This window comes from Centroberyx affinis, unplaced genomic scaffold, assembly GCF_046629955.1.
Source record: "Centroberyx affinis isolate AG114_WGS23_722 - 3 ecotype Tasmania unplaced genomic scaffold, CSIRO-AGI_Caff_v1 ptg001770l_1, whole genome shotgun sequence".
Taxonomy (NCBI): Eukaryota; Metazoa; Chordata; class Actinopteri; order Beryciformes; family Berycidae; genus Centroberyx; species Centroberyx affinis.
In genome coordinates, this window is record NW_027280165.1 from 60,578 (window position 1) to 85,786 (window position 25,209).

A 25,209-nucleotide genomic window follows, 5' to 3' on the forward strand; every position below is an offset into this window, starting at 1 on the left:
GGGAACAAGGCAGAGAGCCTCTCCCAACACCAGCAGGAGGAGTGATATGTTTTTTAATTGAAAACAAGCCTCTGTAAAGCAAATACAAGCCAAAAGCCAAAATTCATCAGATAAGATAGAGGGAAGACACAGAGAGAGGTGAAAAGGGGAAAGAGAGAGAGAGAGAGAGAGAGAGAGAGAGAGAGAGAGAGAGAGAGAGAGAGAGAGAGAGAGAGAGAGAGAGAGAGAGAGAGAGAGAGAGAGAGAGAGAGAGAGAGAGAGATGAATATGCCAAAAGGGGGGCGGGGTTCCATTCAGTATGGCAAGGCCTCAAAGTCAATCTTCATCAGCATTCCCATCTTTATGTGGAGTTCAGACTGAGAGGGAGGGGGAGGGGAGGAGGAGCAGGAGACCAAAAAGATCAAAGCCAACTAACAGTGAGGATCAAAACTGAAATATTACTGTAGCCTTACAGTAGAATTATGCATGCGCTACTATTCCTGCACACAGAAGTAATCGGCCTTTGCTTTGATGGTATTAAGTTTTGCCCTGGTGCTAAACTGGGGCCGAGGGTCTGGCAGAGAGGAGGGGGGGTGCGGGCTGTGGGGGAGAGGGGAGCGAGGATTGGGAAGGGCGGCTCATTTCGGTTGGCAGAGATTTTAGTTTAAATAGCCCTCATGGCTCTATGGATAGGAAAGGGCGGAGAACTAGAACTTCACTGTTGGATAGGAAGAGAGGTTTCAGGAGTTGAGAAGACATGACGTGACTCTAAATAGGCTAGCTGGCTTAGTTGCCTAAAGGCAGAGCTAAGGGCTAGAAAAGGGTTTGATAATGGAGTCTAAACTGGACTTACGACAGCCTTTCTCGTCGCTCTTGTCAAAGCAGTCGGGCAATCCGTCACACTGCCACCCGCCTGGGACACACTTCCCATCTCCACACATGAAGTTTCCCGGGATGTTACACTCTGTGGTGAAGTTATTCCCCGGGAGCAGCTGGCTCTCTGATTGGTAAACAGATTGACAGATTGACAGAGGGAGAGAGAGAGAGGGGGAGAGAGAGACAGAGAGAGAGAGAGGGGGAGAGAGAGACAGAGAGAGAGAGAGAGAGGAGAAGAAGAAAGACAACACACAATTACAATCTCAGTCAATATATAAAAACCATACAGGCAGAGGGATATTGCATTCAAGCGATAGTCATCGCCACAGTCAAAATGGAAGGCCATTATTATCTCCACGTTCTAAAGATAGAAAATATTAAAGGTAGTGGCTATACTTAAAAAGCCATATCAATCTAGGGGCAAATAAACAGAGAACAACCTCATGAATACAAATGCAGAGGGGGTCACTCAGTGATAACAGTACTGTGGTGGGCAATATCAAAACAGGGCTGATAAGGATACAAACACCAAAGAACACACACATACACATACTTATGCCATGGACACATAGACGCACACATACACACACACAGGGCAGAAATAAACACCTTCAGTGGAATGCAAGCGCCCTGAACTAGTTCAGGGCATTTCTAGTTGATGCAGTGTAGCCGTGGCATAATGGGCTGGAATGTTAGACTTGGCCTTTTGGCTGAGGTTTGACACTATGCGGCGAGCAGCTTAGCTCATAAACAAAGCTATAGGGCTGTAATGAGGAGTCTTGGACGGACCGCAGAACGCTTTCATGCTGCTCTGCTGAGACTGGACTCAGCTGGTGGGGCAGTTCACTCCATTTGAGAGCAGCATTACGAGCTGCACCTGCTGCCAAGAGGTCTGGACCTTTATGCCCTAAGTGATGATGTGGACGGGTTTGAGTCCCACTATAGCCGTCCTCCACTTAAATCACTAGAATTGTGAAGGACAACAATGCGAGAGGGAGTAGTGGAACTTTTAAGGTGCTACATGTAGCATTTTTAACATCGATAAATCATTGTGAATTTAATTGTGATATCTTGGTAAAGTTACCGGAAATAAATAAGACCATGGCTGGAAAATTATTAGCCTCTGTCTCGACACCAGCAGTATTATTAATGGTAGTGTTTCTCAAAACAAAACAAAAAAAATTCCCATAAACGCTGTGTCTTGTCGCAAAGAGGTGGTTTGCTACCTGTCCCCTCCGGTGTAGCTCCGCATGTGTTTGTGGCCTTTCTGAAGAGGATAAATGTGATTTTTTTCCCGGGGCATTTCACTTGTTCCCCATCTACCATTATCAGAAACTGTGAAAGCTTTAGCTCTGTTTGTGCTGGAACAGCGGCTCTTTTTCTGTTCTGTGCCATAAAGCAATCTCCCTTAGTGCCGTATAGTAGTTCAGCAGATTTCCATCACCCTAATGCCTCAAACGTAATGTGGATTTATTGATGTTAATGTTATTTTCATTGGCAAATGGGATGTTGTGTGGAGATTAGAGGGCCCCATTGTATTGCTGTTTAAAGTGAACACACTGATCTTGTTGGTCCAACAGGAGACCCGATATTTCAAAACACATCAGATTAATTAACTCATTTGGTGGTGCAGAAGAAATGAGTTTGTTTCCTCTCTTGCATCATTACATAGAAGGTGCAATCAACACTCAATAAGGCAATTTTCATCATGAGGGCCGGCATTGTACTCAACGCACACAATCAGAAGGCTTTGACCTTTGAACATTTCTGAATTCATAAGCAGAGCTCATGGGTCCTGCCCATTTACTTGACATTCACTTAGATCTAGCCAATCCCCAGACTCCATCTCAGTAACTGACATACTTAAAAATCATCTGCTCTTACATCATCCTTCTCCTGCTGCCCTTTCACCGCGGCATGTTCTGGAAACCATCTAGATCCTCTTGTAAATGAGAAAGTACGGCCCTTCCGATCCTCTGCGGGGATGATGCAAACCCCTCTTTTGTCTCTTGCAATAAAGAATGCAGGGAGTGAGGGATAAAGAGAAAAGACCCTGGTAATTTAAGAGTACTGGGTAGCATTCCAATTATCATTTCTCCCATTGGTGGGAGGACTCGCCTAAAGCAACTGTGGGGATATGTTGATGAATACAGACATGCATATACTGCACACACTCACTATACTACAGAACACTCAATAGCCAACAGCCGAATCTATAGTCGCAGATGCACAGGCACTCAAATACACAGGCTCACAAAACACACATAAATGTGGACCGCTCACAAAGACAACAAAATGAAAAGAAAAGAAAAAATCTCCGGAAACATATCTATTCAGACTAAGTGTAGTGTAGGAGAGAGCCATGTAAAAAGACTTCAAAGAGCTGGGCTGAGCTTGAGAGGCACTAGGTTAATTGAGGAGTTGCTTTGAAAGCATGAGAAAGAGAGAGAGAGAGAGAGAGAAAGAGAGAGAGAGAGAGAGAGAGAGAGAGAGAGAGAGAGAGAGCGAGAGAGAGAGAAAGAGAAAGAGAGAGAGAAAAGGACTATATATGTGTCGTGTTTGTGTATGTGTGTTTGTGTTTGAGAGAAAGAGAGAGGGCGAGAGAGAAAGCGAGACAGAGAGAAGGTTGAAAGACAGCTTACATCTCATCCCATGGGCCTGTAACATTGCCAACAGCAAACCTCAGCAGCAGTTCTCACATTCAGGCTCTGTGTATATGTGTGGGTGTGAATCTGAGTCCCTTCTTTTTTTTGGCAAGCTCAACACACCTCGTTCCTGTGCCCTTGCCATCCCATCGATACAGTATTGAGAGAGAATGCTTACAGTGCTTTTACAACCAACAGGCCCACCTCATTACCACAGCTCTGTCACTGCGGCTACACAGCTCATTACAGACCCTTTTATTAGCATGTTAACAGAATAATATCTCACTGCAGTTCTCTCTGGTTACTCTGACGCTCCCAAGGTGACCTGAAGAAAACTCTAACAGACTTGGCAATGTATCTGTCCGTGCACACAGTGACTCACTCGCTCATCCCCTATGCTTTTACTATTATGTCGCGGATAGCTCAAGGCCTTATCCGTTTATGCGCAGCTGCACACTGCTGCGTACCCCTGTGGTGACACAGTGTGTTAGCCATCGTGGGTGTGTGTGTGTGTATGTGAATTGGTGAAGATAAGGCAGGGATGACGGTGGACGCCTGTGTATCTCGCCGGGGGGAGTGGAGGCCAATTACTCAGGGTAAATATTGACTACACTATCCTTGCCTCCGCACACCCATCCTCTGCCTCCCAGCCTCCACCATCCCTGTGTCCACTAAGGCCCTATTTAGAAAGTTAAATCATACAGCACAGAATCTATCGATTCAGGATACTTTTTGTAATTAGCACTTCCATTTTCTGTTTGTGCTACTTCTGACAACTTTTGCTGGTTCACCCTGGGTGAAATTCTCCCCTCTCCATCTTCCATCTGTGCTACTGATGCTGGTATATATTGAATTCACCTCGCTTAGTTAAATTATAATTTGAAATAAAAATGAACTCAGAGCATATACCTAAGTCTGATTTCCCAGCGGTTTTGAATAATATTGAAATTAAATTTGGCATTATTTTGCAATATTTTCTAAGGGCAAAGTCATCCCCAATTCAACCCTTCCTTCTCTCATTTTGAACCATGAGTAATATGCAATATGTTGGAATTGCAGGTGGGGTGGAGCTTGTCTTCACAGGTTCAGTGAAAGTATCACGCTATTTCTATGGAGCCTCAGCGCAAGTGTTGGACAGAACACATGGGTGCTACTGGACCCCTAACCTCTCCCATATTTACACCAATGCTAACCTAACATGTTAAACCAATGTTAAACCTCTAAATCAAAATCAGCCCATGTGCAAAACAACCATGAATTATCATGTTGGGGGTCATTAGTGGAATCATTCTATGAGGATTTTTTTTCTATGACATTTTTCTTTTCAAAAGGTGATCACTGTAATTTTTGCATGATATTCCACAGGAATTGGAATAATTCAAACTCTCCTAAAGGCTTGATAATAACTGAATATGTCTGACCACATGTTGACCCACTGGAAACAAACAAATCAATGCACAAATGGCAACCTCATGCATAATGATGCTATAAAATGTGAGTGGGCCTAAAGACATCAGTGCACCCTGAGCATGAATATGCAACGATAGGCAACCTATAGTTCAGCCACCCACATCTGTCTTCCAGTTCTTGTGAATATTTTCATACTAAATGTGAGCATGCTGCCCCTACAGTGGACAGCTCATTTGCTCGTCATATTACTCTCAGCAAAACCTATTGAAAAATCAATAAACCTCACAGCATGTAGATGTTAAATCCCCTGCCACACCCCTCTAGGTAAGCCTGGACCTCGGGTTGCATAATTGGAAGCACCGCAGCAACTGTTGCTACGATACTCAACAGGGAGACAGAAGAAAGCACGGCGGTGTAGTGGGAAGACGAGAACCAAAATGGTGCTATGGGTGGTCAAGGCGTATAGAGAGAACAAGAAAAGACCAAGCTACAGCTCTCTGAGGAAAAAGGGAAAGAGGAAAAAGGGAGAGGCAGATGAATGAAGTGGAAGAGATGGGAGAGAAGGCAGGGCCAGGATATGACTGAGGGGCTACATGGAGCAAGTATGGACAGAGAAGGTAGAGGGGCAATAAAAAAGAAATAGAGAGATATGGCAGTAACATCATTTTCTGCCCTTAGATTCCCAGTAACAGCAGCCCTAAGCAAGTTCTATTCCCTGCGCTCTGAGCATGAAAGGTCAGTGATATAAATCTATATCTGAGATGACTATTGGCTCTGCTGTTACTGCTTTGACCCCATCATCTTGAGGAGGCTTAGAAATCTGACCTGCATTGATTAGCCCTGGGTGAAAGGTTGAGCCATGGATTGAAATGGCAACAGAAAATTGATTGGGCTGTCTTCCAATGCTTTGTAACCTACGGGAGAAGTGAAAGTAGCGGTGAGACTATATGGGAGAAGCATCACAATAAAATGTGTAGAAGGGAGTGGTTGAGCTCTCCATCGAAGGGGAATGTTTTTGTACTGACAAATAATTTTCTGTTCTCATCAACAATCCCTCTTTGTCCTCAATAATACCCCACGCTGTGTAAATCTGTCTCCATTGATTTATGTGAAATTCTGTTTGAAAGCAAAGTTACATTTCAGCCTGCTAATTCCGACAGAAACACGGACGGCGAGGTCTGGTGGTGTTGGAGAAAATGGAAAATAAGGGAGGAGTGGATCAATATGGCCCAGCTCTGAATAAAACCCAGCCTTTTTCATGTCCAGGGATAGAAACTTATTTCCCAATTACACACCGCTCTTAATGGGCAGCCTGCATCAGGAGGTTCTGAGGCGCAGCGGGCGGCTGAGGTAATTTGGCCGTCTCTTTCATTGTGTGTGTGTGTGAGAGAGAGAGAGCTTCCCAGAGAGGGGAAAAGATTCTCATTCCTGTTCCTCAGACTCATTGAAGCGTCCAGTATAAATAAGCACAAGTGTAAAGGCCTTCATCAATTAAAGACACCCTACAAACAGACACACAGAAGCAGGGCAGCAGCAGCATAAAGCAAGCGAGTCCTTAATGGGGAGAAATACAGAGAGAGCAGTCATGCATGGAGACTGACAGCAAACCCCCCGAATGCTATAATACTGGATCTGATTCCCTATGTGGAAAAACTTTAGAAGTCTTAGCCCAGGGGCTGGACAGGGAATTCAAAGGTATTGCTCATTTATGACGTGCCTTTTGGCCTGTGCCCCTTTCAACCATTTTATTTTGTGTGTTGGGTTGTGTGTGCTTATGTGTGTCTATGTGTGTGTTTGTTCTTTAGGACTGAGGCATAAATAGACAACTTCATATTCGATGGATAGTGGAGGGGAAAATAAAGAGTGGAGAATGAGCAGATGAAAAAAGCATGAAACTAGGGGAAGTAAATCAATAACTTGTGATACTGTTTTAGTTTATGAAGGAAGTGGGTATGCTTTAACAACAAACGTCCTAAAGCTGAATTCCTCCAGCATAGATTTTACACTTCTCACATTGTCTTACACATTCTGGATAATCAATTAGTACAGAAAAACAATGGTAGGAAAAAAAGAGCATGCACATTTAGGACAATAGTCACCAGCGGGCAAAGTGATAGGTATGATATAAATGTCTGTGTGTTTGAGGGTTTCCTCTGTTGCAGGTGGCTTCTGGCCCCACCTCACAACAATACTTCCCTCCCCATTCGATATTTCTCAAGAATAATTAATTGTACAGTCATCTGGCCTCATCTACTCTGGGTCCACACATTAATAAACAGAACCAACGTGACATATTTAATACGTTGACTTTCTACATTTTACTGAGATACATAAAAAGCTCAAATAAATTTCTATCAATAGCCAGAGTATGACTGCTCACCGCATCGTTCTTATTAGTTCTTTATCACGTAGTTTTAGTTGAAATGATTGTGTAGTGGAATCAAGAATAAAGTCAATGATCATTTTTATACGCCCTGACTTTTAGATAATTGCTTGGATAAATAATAATTGCTTTTATCATGTATGCACAATATTTTTGGACTCACATTCGCTTGTTTAATGCCATGTTGCGGATGTTTACTTTGCCGTGTGACTGTGATATTTGATATGTAGGCCGTGTCTGTTACTGTAGCTTTTTAATGCGCAGCACACTCCAAAAATAACATTTCCCCACAAGGGAAAAATAGTCAGTAAAGTTCAGGAGGAACAGAAAGATCCGGCAAGCGATCACGGGAAGATGGCAGCGGACTGAAAGGAGGAGGACGCGTGTGAGGACGGAGGAGATGGAGAGGCAGGAGATGTTGATGTGAATCAGTCTTCCTCTGACAGCCTCGACTGCTCCCGGAGCGGAGGAGCGCGGATGTGAGAGGCCGGGGCAGGAAACATCCTCCCTGCTGCACATTCTCCTGACATCCACATCACAGCAGATTCCCCGCACTCAACTTACCCCCTCCTTAATAATCCCTGCACTCTTTTCTCCCTCTGCAAGTAACGTCTAATTGAAATTTTGGGATATCAGCTTTGACAACTTGGATGACTCTATAGTTCCTTGCTTTTTCAAAAAAACAAAAAAAGACAGAAACCTTCTTCATGCAATCACACCCCTAACACATCTGCTTGCGATCAATCTGTTACCTGCAATATACAAACTTCAACTATATCTCACTTCCCCATCTCAGCTGTTCTTTGCAAATCCCTCATTGCCCTTCTCTCCCCCAAGGTTTTATATTGCTTTTATAAGGATGGGCACAGCTCCAGCCCACAACTAGGCACTAACTCTCCTCAATGTGCTGTGTCAGTGCCAAATATAAAGACTTTTCTAGTATTGACTAACACCTTTTTTTGCACAGTCTCTACCATAGTTGTCTCAAGTCTTAAAAAATCCTTTTTAACGGCCATCATTCCCTACATGTTTTAAGTGAATTTAATGGATTAAATTAATTACAGATCATATGGATTCACATGGTCAGTGTATTTCAGTGGTCTTAAAGGACTACACTGACTTTTTTGGGAGTTTGGCCCATTGGCTACCTTATCCAATATATGACAAGAGGATTGGTACCAAAATCATCTCTGTGTCTCTGGTAGATCTGTCTGGTGCGCATGCTAATGGTTTAGCATACAGTATGTTAAGTAATCGGTGGTGATTAGCATTATCTTAAAAGTGAGACAATGAGAACTTCGTAGCAGCTCTAAGGCTGGATGGTTAGTTAATTTTAATGACACGTGTCTAAACCTGCCAGGCTAATTTAGGGGACTGGTGAAATAGACATAAAATTCGACAAAGATTGGACACTTTCAATGGATCTTGCTTGCTGCTAGACTTAGAGAATCACTTGTTTTGTTTACACAGGAAGAGAGCGAAGTTAGTCAGACAGGTAATATTTTTGCACTGTTGATTCGTAATGGACTTCACTAATGATGAAGACTGAGATTTTGTTTCAATCTACAGGGCATAGAATACAAAAACAGCACCGACTTTGGATTACTAAAAGGTTTGTCTTCATACTTTGGATAATGCTAATCGCTATATGATTACTGTATGCTAAAGCAAGGACAGAGCTATCTACCAGAGACAAAGAGATGTTTTCGGTACCAAACCAAAGGTTATATCCTTATATAGGCCAAACTCCCAAAAGCTTGGTGTAGTCCTTTAACACATTTTCTATGTTCTACTATCTTAAAGCATATCATGCTCAATCTCAGTCTAAACTATTGTCTCTCTGCTATATAATCAACCGAATACACTATGCCACCCTCGCGAGTCAGTAGACGGAGAAGAAGAATGAACTCAGGAAAAGAACAAAAAGCTACACAAAGATGTAGACTGGCCAGATCACACCTCAAGGCAGTAAGTTAGAGTAAACTAAAAGGAAGAAACAGAACACAAGACTCTTCTTCTGACGTGCAAAACAAACTCCCATGCAGCATCTTGCTATAGTTCATATTTTATTGTGATCAAAATTTCATCTTTAGCGGTGGCGAGGTAGGAGAGGAGAGCAGACATACTGTATACGCTCAGATGTTGCATATGAATGAGATCGAAAGGCTGGCATGATTTATTTTTGGATGAATAAAATCAGCCGTAACACAGATAAATGTGACTTACATGTCAACTGAAGAGATTCGGTTTGTGTGGTTTGGCAAAACATTAATGTATTACCCCAAAAGAAAAAAAAAATATTACTGTAGTTCTATTGCAATTACCCAAAAAAATAGCATTCATTGTTTAGGTGTTTGTACTTCTTTAATTCTTTCCTGAAAACTTTCCAGCGTGTCGCCAAAATTATTTGGCGACACACTGGAGCAGAAGGTAATCACTCTCAATCAACTCTCCAGGAGTGCCCCATTTATACAGATACTATTTTAACTTTTCTGCATCGGATTCATTGTCTTGGACACACATCAAACACTTTATTGTTTTGAATCAACGTGCCTGAATAAAATGAAGTTTTCAACCCCACTATAGCTTACAGCATTATCAGGGGCATTGAGGGATAACAATGTGATTTCAGAGAGCATTACTCAGAAAACAAACAGCTTCTCTCTGCTTCATACACCCTCCTAAGTAATCCTAACACACACACACACACACACACACACCCACACAGTTAAGCGGGCTGCACCACATGGGTTTTGCCTCACAAAAGCTTGTTTGCTGACAGTACAGCATGGGCGTCGTCTGGAGCTTGCAATGTTTTCCTTGCTTTCTGTCATTTGTGCATAGAAATGCATACAAATCATATACAATTAGAATATAAACTTTATACAGTGATAGTGCAGCCGTTACTTTCCACTTGCAGCTTTAGCTGGCATGGCTTTTTTTTCCAGAAGCTATGCAATCAATGCCCACTTCTTTCCATCCTTGGTGAGACAGTGACTTCTTGAACTCCCAGCATTAAGTGCTTTCCGACAGTGGCAAGGTTTAGAGGAAAAAGCCTTGAAAAAGATATAAATAAAGTATAAAGTGTCCGTTAACAGTGAGTTTATTTCTGGTTTCAGTATAAAATCGAAGCTTTTTCTGCCAGGATCTGGCCGCCCAGAGACTAGCAGGCAGTTAGAAGGGAGGGGCGCTGACAAACCCTCTTAAAAGCTTTAGCCTTGTTTAGGAGGCTGCATTATTGATAGTGCATCTGTGGCCCGACATAGCACAAGAGGGAGTGGGAGTGAGAGATAGAGAGAGAGAGAGAGAGAGAGAGAGAGAGAGAGAGAGAGAGAGAGAGAGAGAGAGAGAGAGAGAGAGAGAGAGAGAGAGAGAGAATACCAGCTTGTATTCTCTATCTGACCCTGATAGAAGAGACAAGGTAATGGCAGAAAGAGAATTCAGGACTCTACACAAAGACCACAACGCAGAAATACAAAGATACAAAGACAATACTGCAAAGTCATGTTAAAAATGGCAAAGATAATTTAAGCACAATTGAATTGTCTTACAGTACAGAGTAACTTGAACTCGAGCTTGAGATAATAACATTAAGAGCGGATGGAAGAATGATTTGCAATGTGTAATAACTCCATCTATCTTTTTAGGTTTAATGTTTATTGAGCTTCTGTTGAATTACACTAGATACCTCACTGATAACAGATAACAGTTGTGCTTAGACTGGTAGAGTTTTACACACACACACACACACACACACACAAACAAACAGGGATAGGTCGCAGCTTGAATATGAGTAAAGTGAGTCTGTGAGTGGAAGGTTTTTGGTTCAAGTACCCAAACTGGCTGTGAAAATGTGTGTGTGGGAAGTGGATGAGTGTGTTTCTCCCCGGCGAGTGGAGCTGTGGAGAGGAGGTGTGTAGTGGCCAACAGTACAATGTGTTTGTAAGTAACTCTCCCCGACTCCTGCAACTGATTCCCCTAAGCCATTTGTGTTCAACAAGACCGTGTTCTTAGGCATCTTGCCTGGATAAATAAGCATTAACACAGACACACAGATGCACATGTTGCACACAAACCCACACAGCTCTTTATCAACATAAGCGCAACACTGATTGTTTCATTAGCCCCTGCCTTACTATTATGCATTCGTTTAGCAGCTTCCCCTTTATTAAATAGGCCTTGCAAAGGCTGCCTTTGGATCTTGCCGAACAATGACTGGCCAAATTAGCCCGGCTTGGGTAAACAAGCCCCCATTAATCACACACTGCTCTTCCATTAATCTGGGATCATAGATCACACTGGGCCTATAATCCCACCGCATCAGTTTATTTTGGCTGTTTATGAGCACATCTGTGATTAAATTAAAGTGGAGATCAGAACATAAGATGCATAACATTTCAAACTCAATAATGTGGGCATACAATCTGGCACTGTAATATTAAGGCGGAAAAAGTACATCCCCACACGTCGGCGGTGACTAGTACTTTCAGAAAAGCTGTTTTGTTGCAGTTTTCTCTTAAACACTTGGCTTGGTTTTCGGTGAAGCAATTGTCCGTCTAATCCTCTGAGAGATGACAGTGGCATTTTCAACAGCATCCCAGCCTATTAACATCACCTTGGGATTACCTTCACAGAAAGGAGGAGTTGATAGAGGTGGTGGGGGGCGAGAGGTGCAGGATGAGGAGAACGACAACTAAAATGAGATTTACACGTTAGCACTGGGAGCAATAGACTCACAACTCAAATTCAGACCGAAAAGTACACATTCCTTGACACACAGAGATGCAAAAAATAGACTAACATACAGAAGCACGGTATGACCACAGACACAAACACACACGATGCCAGCCAGACAAATGACCTCTTTATGGGTTCGTATTCCTCATCAGTCCAAGAAGGAAGCCTCTGCTGTCAAACACATCTATCCCATTAATTCTGATTCCCCACCTTGGCCCGTCACCGACACAAAACTAAATGTCAACACTTCCCTGCATCTCCTTCATCACCGGGTCGTCTGCCCCAGAACGCACCGGTAAACAGCACGCAACCCTTCAACCACCGCACCGCCATGAGACCCCTTAGTGAGCGCCTTGGCATTTCGGAAGTGCCAGCCACAAAGTGAGAAATGATGAACGTGGCGCCGCAGTGGGAAGCTGCCAGTGACCTTATACGACACCTGTGTCCATGTATGAATAAGCAAAAATTATAGATTAATCCCTGCTGCAAATAAAGGAATGACATTCTCAAAAAACACAATGTCTTTAGTTGCACACAATGTGCTGAAGCTTTCTAATGCAGGTAAGCTTTCTGGCTGCTAAATGAGACGTTATAATGCCACGGACACATCCTACCACCATGTGGGTTGAAAGTAAATTTACCTTCATAAAAACAATGCTTAAGCGATGGAAACTGAACTATTACTTCTCCTTAGCACACGCAGGCTCATTATGCACCGTGGAGAAGATGTACTGTAGCAGAGTATGATGAGAGGAGTGAGGAGGAGGAGGAAGAGAAATTGCACTCTTTTACTTAAAAAGTGCCTGGGGAGAGAGAGAGAGAAAATGAGGGAAGTGGAGAGCAGACAACAAAAAAAAAAAGGCTCCAGCTCTCTTTGTCTGTCTTCTTGTCTGTGTATTAGTGGGTAATGAGCTCCTAATTGTGCAGCCGGGGCATGGAGTCATTGCAGGGGTTCAAAAGCAGCGGGAATGAACTATATCTGCCAAAAACACCAGGACAAAGACAGAGATAGAGAAAGAGAAAGAGAGAGCACAAGGTGAGCGGAAGAAGGACTAAAGCGAGGTGAGATAGAGACACTACACTGAGGAGAGAAGGGGTAAAGGGGGAATGGAGGGGGCATTACAATGGAAATGAGTATTTCGACAGCATGCAGATGAGGGAAAGAGTGCTGGTGCTCCTTGTCTGTTCTCTCTGTCTCTTTCCCTACGTCTCTCTCCTCTCTCTATCTCGCTGCATAATATAATATCTACTCAACCGAATGGTAATGAGTCAAAATGGTAATAAGTCAAATGGAGGACCTTAGTTTAAAAGGTAGACTATGTTTGAATTGTTCTTAACATAGCAGCTGATGTTGTAACTAAAGGTCATTCCAATAAGATTCCAGTCTATGTTCTGTCTGTAAAAGGCCAACTAAGACAAAGAAGCGACCTGACAGGCAGGGACATGAACCGTAATGAGAAAGGTCATGAGAATACTAGGTGACCAATTTTTTCTCACCAGTAATTACAGTCAGGGCATTGGGTTCGCAAAATGGGAATATCTCACTTTCTGCCTCTCTGTCTGTCTCTCCCTCTCACTTTCTGTTCAGCTCTCCCGTCAGACAGGTGTGGGTGTTAATTGGATGTGTGGGAGGTGTTACTGTAATTTGGTTGCACTTTGTGTGTGTTTGCTTGTGTGTATGTGCACTAGCCCTAGCATCTGTGCTCATATTTGTGTGCAGTGGAACACATCTCGACATGATCAGAGGGTTGACGGCTCCCCTTGTGTCTCCTCGTTGCCACTTAATTCCTCTCTGCTGGTGAGCCTGCTTCATCTGGCTTCACCTCCCCTCTGAGAGATCAGCTACATTACCCAGGCCCTTAATACTGTTACAGTCACACACACACGCACACTTACACACACACACGCGGGCAGAGACAGAGTCGGAGACCTTTATGTTGTCATGGTAATGGCTAAAAAGGAATCTCCCACTGCATTGAGACAAAGCATCATACTCTCACAGGGCTCGCGTTATGAAAGACCACTCAGCCCATCTGCTTCTCTCCTCATCCACTCACCGCATTACCAAAACATGTCAAGGCTCCTGCCTCTCCACCTCATACCATATTGAGCCCTTGTACATAATACAGAATACTGTGATAATACAGTGTGCGGCTCAGTGTGGTGATACAGCTTATGATTCTATGCAGACTCACGTCCGCAGCTGGGAGCCCTGCAACCCCCACGCCCCATAACCCCCTGCACCCCCCCCCCGCCCCCTCCACCAATCTCACCATTTATCCTTATATCCCTCCATTTTAGCCATTGTGTCTGACGGCCTGTCACATTTAGATGCGGGAAAAAGCAAGGACCAGCGCTTTAGCGGTGCGTTGGCCGGGTGAGTGAACATGCATCAGTCTGCGCCAGCGAGCAGCGCCATCCACCTCATTTCTCTTCACTAGCCCAACACCAGTTACCATCTGTGGTAATGGAACGGGGGGGTGGGAGGGGGGGGGGGGGGGGGTGTACTGGCTGAGGGTGGGGATGGGGGGTGCCCGGTCTGACAGAGACACACTACTCAAAGTGCTCGGCACAGCACCGGTAAAGACACCAGACCAAATGAAAACAAATGGGCCGTTGTGAAAACAGCTCTCACATTGGGCCCCAGGTTTTAGAACATTAGTTTTGCTTTGTTTTTCCTCTCACCGGGTTTATTTGTTTTCATGTGAGTTTGTAGCTGGTTAATTGGGTTTGGTTCAGGACGATCTCTCTGCCGCTGATCTGAGCTAACCTGCGAGTACCAAAGTCAGAAGGGATGGAGCAGTGCCACATGGCCTTGTGGGTTTTGTTTTGCGTGTGCGATGTGTGTGTAATATGTGTGAGTGTAAGTCTGTATGCGTGTAAATGAGTTTAGTTGAATTTTTTGTATGTGTATGCATGTGTCAATGTGCGTACGTATGTTTGTGTGTGCAAGTATGTGTGTCCTGATGTGGATATGTGTGTACATGTGTTTATGAGGGTGTGTATATGTGTGTGCACACATTTGTGTGCGTACATGTATTTATGAGTGCGTGTGTGTGAGTGCAATGAAGAATGTGTGACTGGCTGCAGAGGTCAGTCAAGGAGGAATCTATCATAATCCATCATAATCAGCTGCTGTGCCACTCCTTCAGGACAGATGAGCTCCTGACCCATGGCGGACACGGAGGAGATGAAAATCACATGAGGGTGAAATGTGATGTTTACCGGCTTGACTAGTTTCTGTAAGAGACTTTCAGACCTATCTGGGGCTGCCTAGACAATGCCACCGTGTCAAATGGCATCTGCAATGGTACGTGTTCATCCAGCAAGCACATGACCCGATCTTTAAAGTAAGTGTGCACGTGCACTCGTTTTCCAGCAAAAGTGTCTAAATGTCACTTCAGTTTGGGATATTTAGCTGGGTCAGTAAGATCGACCTCAGGTGCGATCCGAAGACGTGACACACTGTTGGACTTACGAACATGCCATTTTCTGCGAGTTATGACTGAGCAAATAAGCATATGTGTGTTACTTTTGCATTGCATTACTTCATTTACGTACTGAAGCCTGCCACTTCAATCTCTTTGACAATTTTATTTTAGAATGATCAAGTCTGATGGCTCATCATCAGCCACGAGAATTAAGCTAAATAGCATCACTTAATATTTAATTACTCCAAACAAGCAATTTTCTTTAAAATAGTTTGTTGTGATTTGGAAGATTATGACTATGGTAAGTGTATTCCTGGTAGGTATGAGAAGGCACAGTACTTGGCACAGTATTTGGCAGCGCTCAGCTTCATAAACAGCAAAGACAATCCATTAACCTCTTTACAAATAACCTGTGCTCTTCCATTTATTTGATTGGAACACTACATGGCACAGGTAGATTAATTCAACCATCTGGTCAATAAAGGCCAAAATCCTCTTTCTATGAATCCATAAAATATTCCTACCCACAGAAAATATAGCCTATGGGTAAAGCAATCCGAATAATACATACCACTCCTGATCACCGGTACAATGTGCTGTCAAGACAATAAAAGTCTTTGAATGTTACACAAGTCCCTGGAGTGCCCTAACCCTTGCAGTACATTAATACAAAGCTCCGACCACGTCTTCGGAAATCCCACCAATCCTTCATTAAGTATCTGGAGTCATTAGGCGGAGGACGGCCAGGCTGACACATCGTCCTGGGCATAAGAAATGAGTCAAATCTTGGGCCTGCAGCTTCTCATTAGAGCAGGCTGCACAGAGACGAACTCAATTACCATCTCTGACACACTAGGCCCCTACAAAACTAATAGTTCTGCCCCAGTAATGGCCAAAGCCAGGCCTGAACTTCCTGCCCTCTCTCCCTCTCCACAGCCAACCCACCTCCACTTCCACTTGCCCTCCCGTACCTCTGCTCTGCTCTCCCTGATTCTAAATACCAAAGGCTAAAAAGCGGCTCCTGCTCCTCAAGAAAATCATTTAACTAGTGAAAATAATTCATTTTGTGGCCTAGTGCTGGAGACTGATGCCAAGCCATGGTTGACAGGGAAGCAGCATTAAGGCAATTAACATGAGCTTTGCATTTGATTTGGGTTGGCGAGGCTGCCTCTGTAAACAGCAGGCAGGATCGGGTGATTAGTTCCTGTGAAGATGAGCGCCTCGCCTCCCCTGGTCCCTGTCCAAGAGAGGATTACCTTTTACACATATTACGCATACACACTGCACCTTACACAAACACACACACACAGACTCGCTCACACGGACGGTCTCCACTGGAGCAAAACGAGAACAAAAGAGGGGGACCAAAGAGATGGGGAGAAGGCAGAAAGTGTTACATGTTTGAGGCAAAGGGACACCTCAAGGGGTTTAGCCATATTTGTGACTCCACAGGGGTGCAGCGATGTCGCCTGCTCCACACATTTACTTCTAGCCTCTGGATCAATTCACCTCTCCTCCCTCAAACAGACAGGGAAATTATCCCTGGCTGCCTTGACACTTTTTCATCATCCATTACACACACACACACACAAAAAGACCAATTCTTTGAATTCAGCTCCATTTAATGAGCAGGTTTTCTGGTATGTAATAATGGAAAATTCAATATCAATATTATGGGGTCTTAAGTCAAAGCTTTGAAATTAATTGTGACAAATAGGCAATTATTTCTAGTCAGCCGAATTGAGATTGATCTTATTTGTTCATTTATGCACTTGCCTAGAGGAATAACATCAAGTGCATAATAGCTTTTGCGTCCCTAGATTGGAATTTCACCCGGGAGGTTGCTAAATCAAATGTGTGTCCGTTCGAGTGAGCACGTAATAATAGGTGAAGAGAATTCCACTGGCACCATCAGCTAAATGTCAATGTGATGTGAAAAGATGGGGCGATCACATCTCTCCCTGTCTCTTCTCCCCCATAGGGAAGGGTAGATACGAGAGCACCTGATGTTTCAGCTGGCATCTTCGCTCGCTTAGCCATGCCTGGCCAGTCACACTCACACAGAATTAGGCATTGAAATTAGGGACATAATGGCATGCAAACATCCCCATGGCATGAATAATGCAATATTCATATTCTAACCAGGAAAAGAAGCGGTCAGATCACTATCAATAAGACACTTCTGCTATATCGTAGGAAAGGGAGAGGAAACTCAGTGCAGTTTAACTGAAGCAAGTCTGCAAATCATTGAAATTTCACACTCTAGGGCACCTCAATTATAACCGAGTTTCAGTTCAGCAAATGGCTTGTTTCATGAGGTAACACTTCTCAGGTGAGAGTCTCGGACTTTACCCCTGACCTATTAAACAATCTTAAATCACTGTGGTGTGTTATAGACGGATGACGGAGTTCCACTAAAGGTCTCTATGACCCTGGAGCTCAATCTATTCCCACAGATAAATTGCATTAGCAAGAAGGCGGTGGCTCTAAAATGGGTTCCTGCACAATTCAGACAATCTGCATATTTATCAAACATGAGTCATGACACAGAATGCTCACATAAGCACACTTGGCAGTCAAAGAAATAAATAAATACGGCAAATGTTTGTGTGATTGCAATCAAGAATCTGTGTCTAGTCAAAATAACCACTTTACTTATGATTAGATGTTTGGAAAATTGAATATAATTAGAGCATCCAAAGCCGGTGGATGGAGCTGAGCTACTCATTGGAATGATGAAGCTGCCAGAGACGTATGAAAACGAACAATTATGTATGTAGCCAAAAGTATGTCCACAGCAAGTTTTGTCCAAGTTTAGTGCAGTAAAATCACCAGAGCAGACATTTAGCAGCCTTACCAACACAGTCAATAAGGCATGATATGGTAACAAGGCAAACCAGCTAAAAAGAGTAGTTCAATACACTGAATATACAAAATATTAGGATATCTCAGTCCCTTCTGCACAATCCACATCTAAAAAGAGTAAGTGTCCCTAATAATTTGTACATTCAATGTGTTTTGGGTAGCCTACTTGAATTGGATTATCTCCAGTGCTTGATTTTTCATGAAAGTCATTTTCAAGGCCACAGATATCTCAGTATCTGGAGGGAACAAAATGAAGCACACGTGAAGAAGTCCAAACATATGAAACCACACTCAGACCGCGTATATTTTTTGCCCAGGCCTGCAAACAAACAGAGTCTCCACTGCCCTGATGTTCCCTCTGTTTCTCTCTGGGTTTTTGTTGACCTTTAAGGTGGAGCGTTTGTTTGGATTGACAGAGGGATGCTGAAACTGCAGTCCAAAATAGCCCGTCAGTGTCCACACTGGCTGCCACTGTGGCTGTGTGACACGGCAAAGCAAATGACTCCTGATCACAGGGGACAGCAGGGGAGCCAGCTGTCTGGCAGCCAGGGCCCTGTACCCTCTCTGACGGCGGACAAAGCAGCACAGGGGAAACATACAGCAGGTCATTCTCCTCACACAGAGGGAAACGGACCAATTATGAAGATAGAAGTGGGAAAAACAAGGTGACAGGGTAGGGCAAAGCTGAGCAAATGGGCTATGTAGGGACTCGAGAAGTTTGTATGTCTGTATTTAAGTTGCACTGCCTCTCCAGTCATGACCTAGCTTAAAAGGGAGTGGGGTGTGTGGAGGTGCCCTGAATTTTCTGTTACTTTTACAAAGGGCTAAATGGGTTACAGGAGACCGCCTCATGCAGGGAAAGTTTGCAATGCTCCCCTTTCAGTCTAGCCAATTGCAAACTTCATCTGAAAAGATGGTGATAGGTAAATCTGCTGTCTTCACCATGTTGTTCTGCTGCTCCTACGGCTTGGTTCACAACTATGTGTGCAGTGTGTATGTGCGTGTGTGTGTGTGTGTGTGTGTGTGTTGCAAAAACCAAGAGTATACAGTATTCTTTAAACGTGTTGAAACAACAAAAAAACAAGATTCACTGCTTCGACCTCACTTTACAGCTAAGCCCCTCACCTCACATCTCAAGTTACCGTTTCGAGTCTGGCACAGTTGAGTTCATTGTAGTGTAGCTAACTAACTGTGCACAAGGTTAACTCCATTGGGAATAAAGATACAGTAGGCCTACACAGTGTACTGGTTAAAAGCACTGATAACAATCTGTATGCACTGGAAGGCAAGAGTGGCATACATAAACCTATATAAAACCTTCAATGCAAGTGCAAAATGCAGTGGTTAGCATTTTAAAAACAACTCTTCAATAAGCAAACGCATTCATCCAAGACTGGGGTTTGATCTTGGCAACCGAAGAAGTGGTCGATCGATATAAGGCAACAATCAGCGATTAACAATGCCTTGGCTTCACTGCATGGCAAATTATTTAAGATCAATCTGAAATCAATATGTAATGAGCTGTCTTCTAACTTTTTACAGTACATTTACTCCTCTCCGTTTCTGTATCTCCCTTTCGATCCACATATCCCTGGGTCCATGAAACATTCAGCAGCATGACTTATAGATCAGAGATGCTCAGAGAAGATGACAGAAAACCTATGTCCCAGGTAGAGAGAGAGAGAAATATAACAATGATTTAGACCCAGTGGACAGAGATCCTGCTGCAAAACAATACACAAATAGGCATTGTTGGCTTAATGCTGTGAAACGAATGTAATGCGTAGTCAGTCTTCACCAATGAAAGATGAGATGGAAACCACACAAAATGTGCTTAGTTAAAGCTGCACCGCGACCAAGGTCTGAAACGTGACTCCGGTCATGTGGCTTTGTTTAACAACTCTGGGAACTAGAGCCGCCTTGCTCACACACACTGGCCCTTCCTAATCCTTGGCCGTCTCACAATGTGAGTACAATTGGAAGCATATCAACCATATTAGCCAGGGCAAAAATACATCTCTTTCTCTCCAAAAGACACGCAAAGATAGGCACAGACACACAGTAGTTCACTGGGCCAACTGGCCTGTCCCTTGAAGGCTGCGGTACAGAAATACACAGCACAATATAAACAGGAGACAATGTGATTCTGCCTCCCGATTTCATGTGAGAAACGACCCCGGCAGTCTGTCTGTGGTTATGAATGAAAATATCCTACCACCTGTCCTGTGTGCGGCTGGGTAGCACACAGCAGGTAATGGAACGCATTAATCTTGATTGAGGAGATATTGGAGCATGGCTATGTCAGCTTGCTAACCAAGCCACTGTGGGGGCAACAGTATGTAGGCTATGGTATGGCTGCTTTACATACAAGACAATGCAGAGGTTGGTGAAATAAAGTAACTCAGATATTAGTAGCTTTCAGGGTTGTTTTTTTGCAGATTGTATGTTGTGTCGGACAAACAGAACCCTGACTCGCTTCACTAGGTGAGCATAGCTGCTGCATATAAAGCATCAGGGTTTCATCTGAAATTTATCAGTGTAGCAAGACATAGGCTTAGAGCTCTGTGACCTTGCTTGAACCATGAATGGTAGAAAATAGTAACGAGAGGCTATTAATGCAAGTGTTAAAAGTAAACATCAGTGTTTTGCTAACACTTATTCAGCAGCTGCCCCCCAGCTGCCAGTTCTAAACTTTTGCCATCTGATATCAATGTTCATAGCTAGGGAAGAAAATCAGAAATATTTGATATGTCTGCCAATAAAAAAATTTATTTGATTATAATGTTAAAGATAGACATCGCCCTACAGGTATCTGTAAAAGAGCTACATTACTGAGCTCTTTTACAGTGTATTTGACCACACACACTCTCAAGACCCAAATAGATTTTGAAATGTATTAGACCTCTATAAAGGTCTGGTGTACATGCACTTAAAGTATTTACACATATATTGTGCCTAAACATCAAGTTTTGATCTAATATTGGTGCATGGAATATATGGAATATTCACCAATACCAATATACCTGTACAAGGACAATATTGGCCGGTGATATTGATGCACTGACATAACTGTCAGGCCCTTGTATCAATAAAATCTATGGAGACCATTTGGAAAAAAACAGATTTACTACTGAAAACTTTTCCTGTTTCACTATGCATTCAATATCTCACTAGCCGTGTGTGTTTATAAGGTCTGGACTCTAGATCATATGGCATCATGGTGACCTTGGTCAGACTATAATACAAGCCTGAAAGCACCATTTGTTTATTCAAAGCTGTACCCACGCTGACAGCTTGTAAGCAACAAGATACAAAAGAAGCCGCAGTAATGTTATCGGAGAAATCTAGTGGCATCAATCATGTGTACACCCTGGCTCCATTATAGGAGGTCCTGTAGTGGAAACCAAACCAAACCAGGGTGGGCTGCTGAGGCCTTGGGTTTGACAGCCATCACCAAACCTCTGTTTTACCTCCCACAGGCACAAAACATAATGATATTCACACTTGTACTTTGCAGTTTCAGTTTGAGAACTAGGCCCAAGTGGAAGGAATTCCACAATGTCTGCCAACTAGATACCAAGTTCTCAATGTGAAATTTGACATAAATTTCAGATGTCTTGCATTTGGTTAGACAGAGTAAAATGCGTTTTGAGGCGCGTGTTGAGTGTTGAGCTAGCTTAGCTCTGTGTTAGCTATGTGATGCACCTGCAACCCCTTATTTTCCACATTAAGATGCACATGAATACATGTGACTCAAGGCTCTGACTCAAAGTGTGAAATGAAAACTGATATCTCTAAATGCTTTGATTGTTCCAGATAAAGACAGTGTTGTAACATTGTAGTTTCAAGGCTTTTTTCTGATGGAATCATAGCAAGCATTTCTAGCTTGATTACATAACATGTAGCCTAATATACAGTAGCCTATATGCGCATGCACAGGAGGCATTTGTTAAAGGTAATTACTATCACCAGGGATGTAGTGGAGGGTCAACCCAGCTAAACTCACCTTTTTATTTGCAGAAGAGAGTTTACTCATGTTTCATAGGCTGACAATGGTTGAGATAAATTCCTAGTATACTGCATGGTAATATCAAACTAACGTAAGTTATAGGACGAGGTCTTTTAAGGGGAAAACCCATAAATCAGTGCTTTTCTGAATTGATTTTTGTTGATATTGATAATATTCTATTCCATCACCACATGGCCATCTTGGCAGGAAAATAACAGGTGATTGTAATAAATTAACAGGTGATTACAATCAAATGACAGCCACAGCCAATGAGCTGTGTGGTAGCCTAATTAAAGCACCACATTGGTAGAAAATGCATGTGACATCATGGGAATACTATTAATTGGTGGTTTGTTTTTTTTCCACTTATGATTGTCATCAGCTGGAGGTCAAGGTTTACATCACTGATTATCACACACCTGTTTCACATTAATGCAAATTTCACTGTAAGCCACCACTAAAATGACGGGTAAAAGAGGCAGTAGGCTATATCAGCCCGCTGTAATAACAAGTGGATAGGTGTCACAGATTGGAATAGCGGCTCAATACTACAGTGAAGGCTAATGGCTATGGTAGCCTATGTGCCAACAGGCTGTCCTGAGTGAGTGTACACCGGGGCAGAGCTCCTCCAGCATGTGGCCCCTGCACCGGGCCCCAGCTGCCATGGCGGGGCATTGGGACAGATTGACTTGTCAACGCTGTCCTGTCAACAACCCTCTGGTCATAACCTATCCTGGCGGGGACTAACCGCCGTCTCAGTAAAACACCGTCTCGTAGTGCACGCCTGCGATGTGGAGGGTGTTATCTGTGTTATTGCCCAAAAAATGTACCAGCTGAAAATGTATTCTCGCTCAGAAGTGAAGGCTATACCCGGTGCAATGCATTCGACATGCACGAAAAACTCCGACAAAACCGGAGGCCGGCTGCCGCTGCTTTGAATTTGCAGACAAAAAAAAAACCCATTCCCGATTCGATGAAAATGGACGTCGGTCGGATAACTTTTCTTTTTTGTTTCACACACATTGCCCGAGTAAAGTTGGGAGAGCATGCACGTCGACAACAACATTTGAACAGCTAGGGCACAGAAACAGCGAACACTTCAAAAGATTTTACATTGTTTCCCCCCCTAAAGCGTGTCCGCGCCGTGGCAACAGCATTAGTTTCCGTGGTTTTTTTTTTTTTTTAAACTTACCGACCGTGCTTGAGCCTGACCCCGAACCAAGCAATAGGTACCAGATCCACATCATACGGTCTCTTTTTTCCCCACGGCCTGCCCTTTATGTCCTGCCCCGCCACGGGGCCAAAAACTGGGGGCAGAGAAGAAAAACTTATCCGATACACTCCTACTTATCCTACTTTTCACGTTAGTAAAGACAGTCTTTTTTTTTTTTTTTTTTCTTCCGGCGAAATTAGGAAGGCATTTGGTTTGGGAGAGGTGGGTTCTCGTTGGGACAGCAGTATGGAGTCCGGTCAAGGGGAGGGGGAAGGACAGGCTGGAGCTGGAAGGGGCTTTGGGGTGGTGGCAGCCAGGCAGGCAGGGGAGTCGGTCGGACGTGGGATCGGGTGTTGGTGCTGAGAGAGGCGGAGTCGGGGATTGAGCTGCCGGAGAGAGTAGGCTAGAGGTCGGCCAGGACAGCGGTTCTCAAACTGCGGTCCAGGGACCTCCAGGGGGTCCCCTACCCACCCCAAGCAGAATGAGCGTAAGTTTAATTTCACCGTTACTTCAGTCACTAGAAGTTATAGTACCAGGAGGGTGGAGAGTGGCCATAGGTTTCACTCTCTCCGCTGTGATCGGTTCTATCTGCCTTCAGGATAGTTCTGAGATATTGAGCTTCAAAGTTTTCAGCATCCATTGAGTTAAATGGAGATGGGTCCTTTTGTTTTAGAAATTATAGACTCAAAAATCATTATTTTCAAAAAATAACACCACACATATGTCAGCAAGCACTCATAGAATAGGTTCATGAGGCTAACTCAGTTTAGACAAAAAGGTCAGATAGAACCTTATAATACCAAGGTCCCTATTTGGAGGAAAAAAAAAGCTTATTGATCTGGGGGGTCCTTGATATAAAAAAGGTTTGAGAACCCCTGCAGGCCATGTTCAGATTCATTTCCCTAGACTAGAGCCACCATACCAAAGTTTGCATGTCTTGTTTATTGCAAAACAGGGAACTGAAACAATCCTAAGCTGAAGAGGAAATAGTGGAATGTGAAAGATAGGTCTAATGAGGCAACAGAAAAAGAACTACAGTAATCCTATTATATTTTATAAGGATACTATACAATAGGCTACATAAAAACTGTAAGTCCTTGTATGACTATTGTAAGGATATTATAGTGATACCATAAGAGATAATAGCCTATTATAAAACCCAGTTATATGAGTACAGTAAGGTCACTATAAATTAAATATTGAACAACACAGACACACTATAAGTCTGTATAGGAATATGATAGGAATTAATAAAGATGCTTCATTGGGGAAAAGATTTTGAAACCCTCTGTAAAAAGAGATATAAAGGCAACAGATGGCACATGGGAAAACGTTTTGGCGCAATCTTTTAACAGATGGTTTGCCTTGATCAAAGTTAAAACAGGTAAATACTTTTAGAAAATCAAAACATGAAATAATTTTATTGTGTGTTGACAGAGAGAGAGGGACACTCCTTCATTCCCATTGTATCTGTTGTTTCTTAGTAACTCTCCTAGACTAGTGAGGAATTGAACATACAACAACCCAGATACACACACACACACACACACACAAAAGAGAGAAAGGAAAAGTGTGTTGGAAAAATGTTGATCTTTTAACTTGATGCTTTGGCAATATTGTTCTTTTCTCTCATGCCAATAAAGCACTTCAAATTGAATTGA

The 25,209-nt window shown here is 43.3% G+C and overlaps 1 protein-coding gene across 1 annotated transcript in view; it reads right to left on the minus strand.

The window, feature by feature from the left end:
* The window catches only part of ldlrad3 (low density lipoprotein receptor class A domain containing 3), a 66,958-nt gene extending 43,205 nt beyond the window's left edge, over nucleotides 1-23,753 (minus strand). Inside the window, exons 1-2 of the mRNA XM_071529151.1 lie at nucleotides 23,528-23,753; nucleotides 833-979 (exon numbers count right to left, since the gene is read on the minus strand). Of these exons, the coding sequence (XP_071385252.1) occupies nucleotides 833-979; nucleotides 23,528-23,582 (202 nt within the window). The 5' untranslated portion in view covers nucleotides 23,583-23,753. The remainder of the gene's footprint in view (nucleotides 1-832; nucleotides 980-23,527) is intronic.
* Between the last annotated feature and the right edge of the window lie 1,456 nt (nucleotides 23,754-25,209).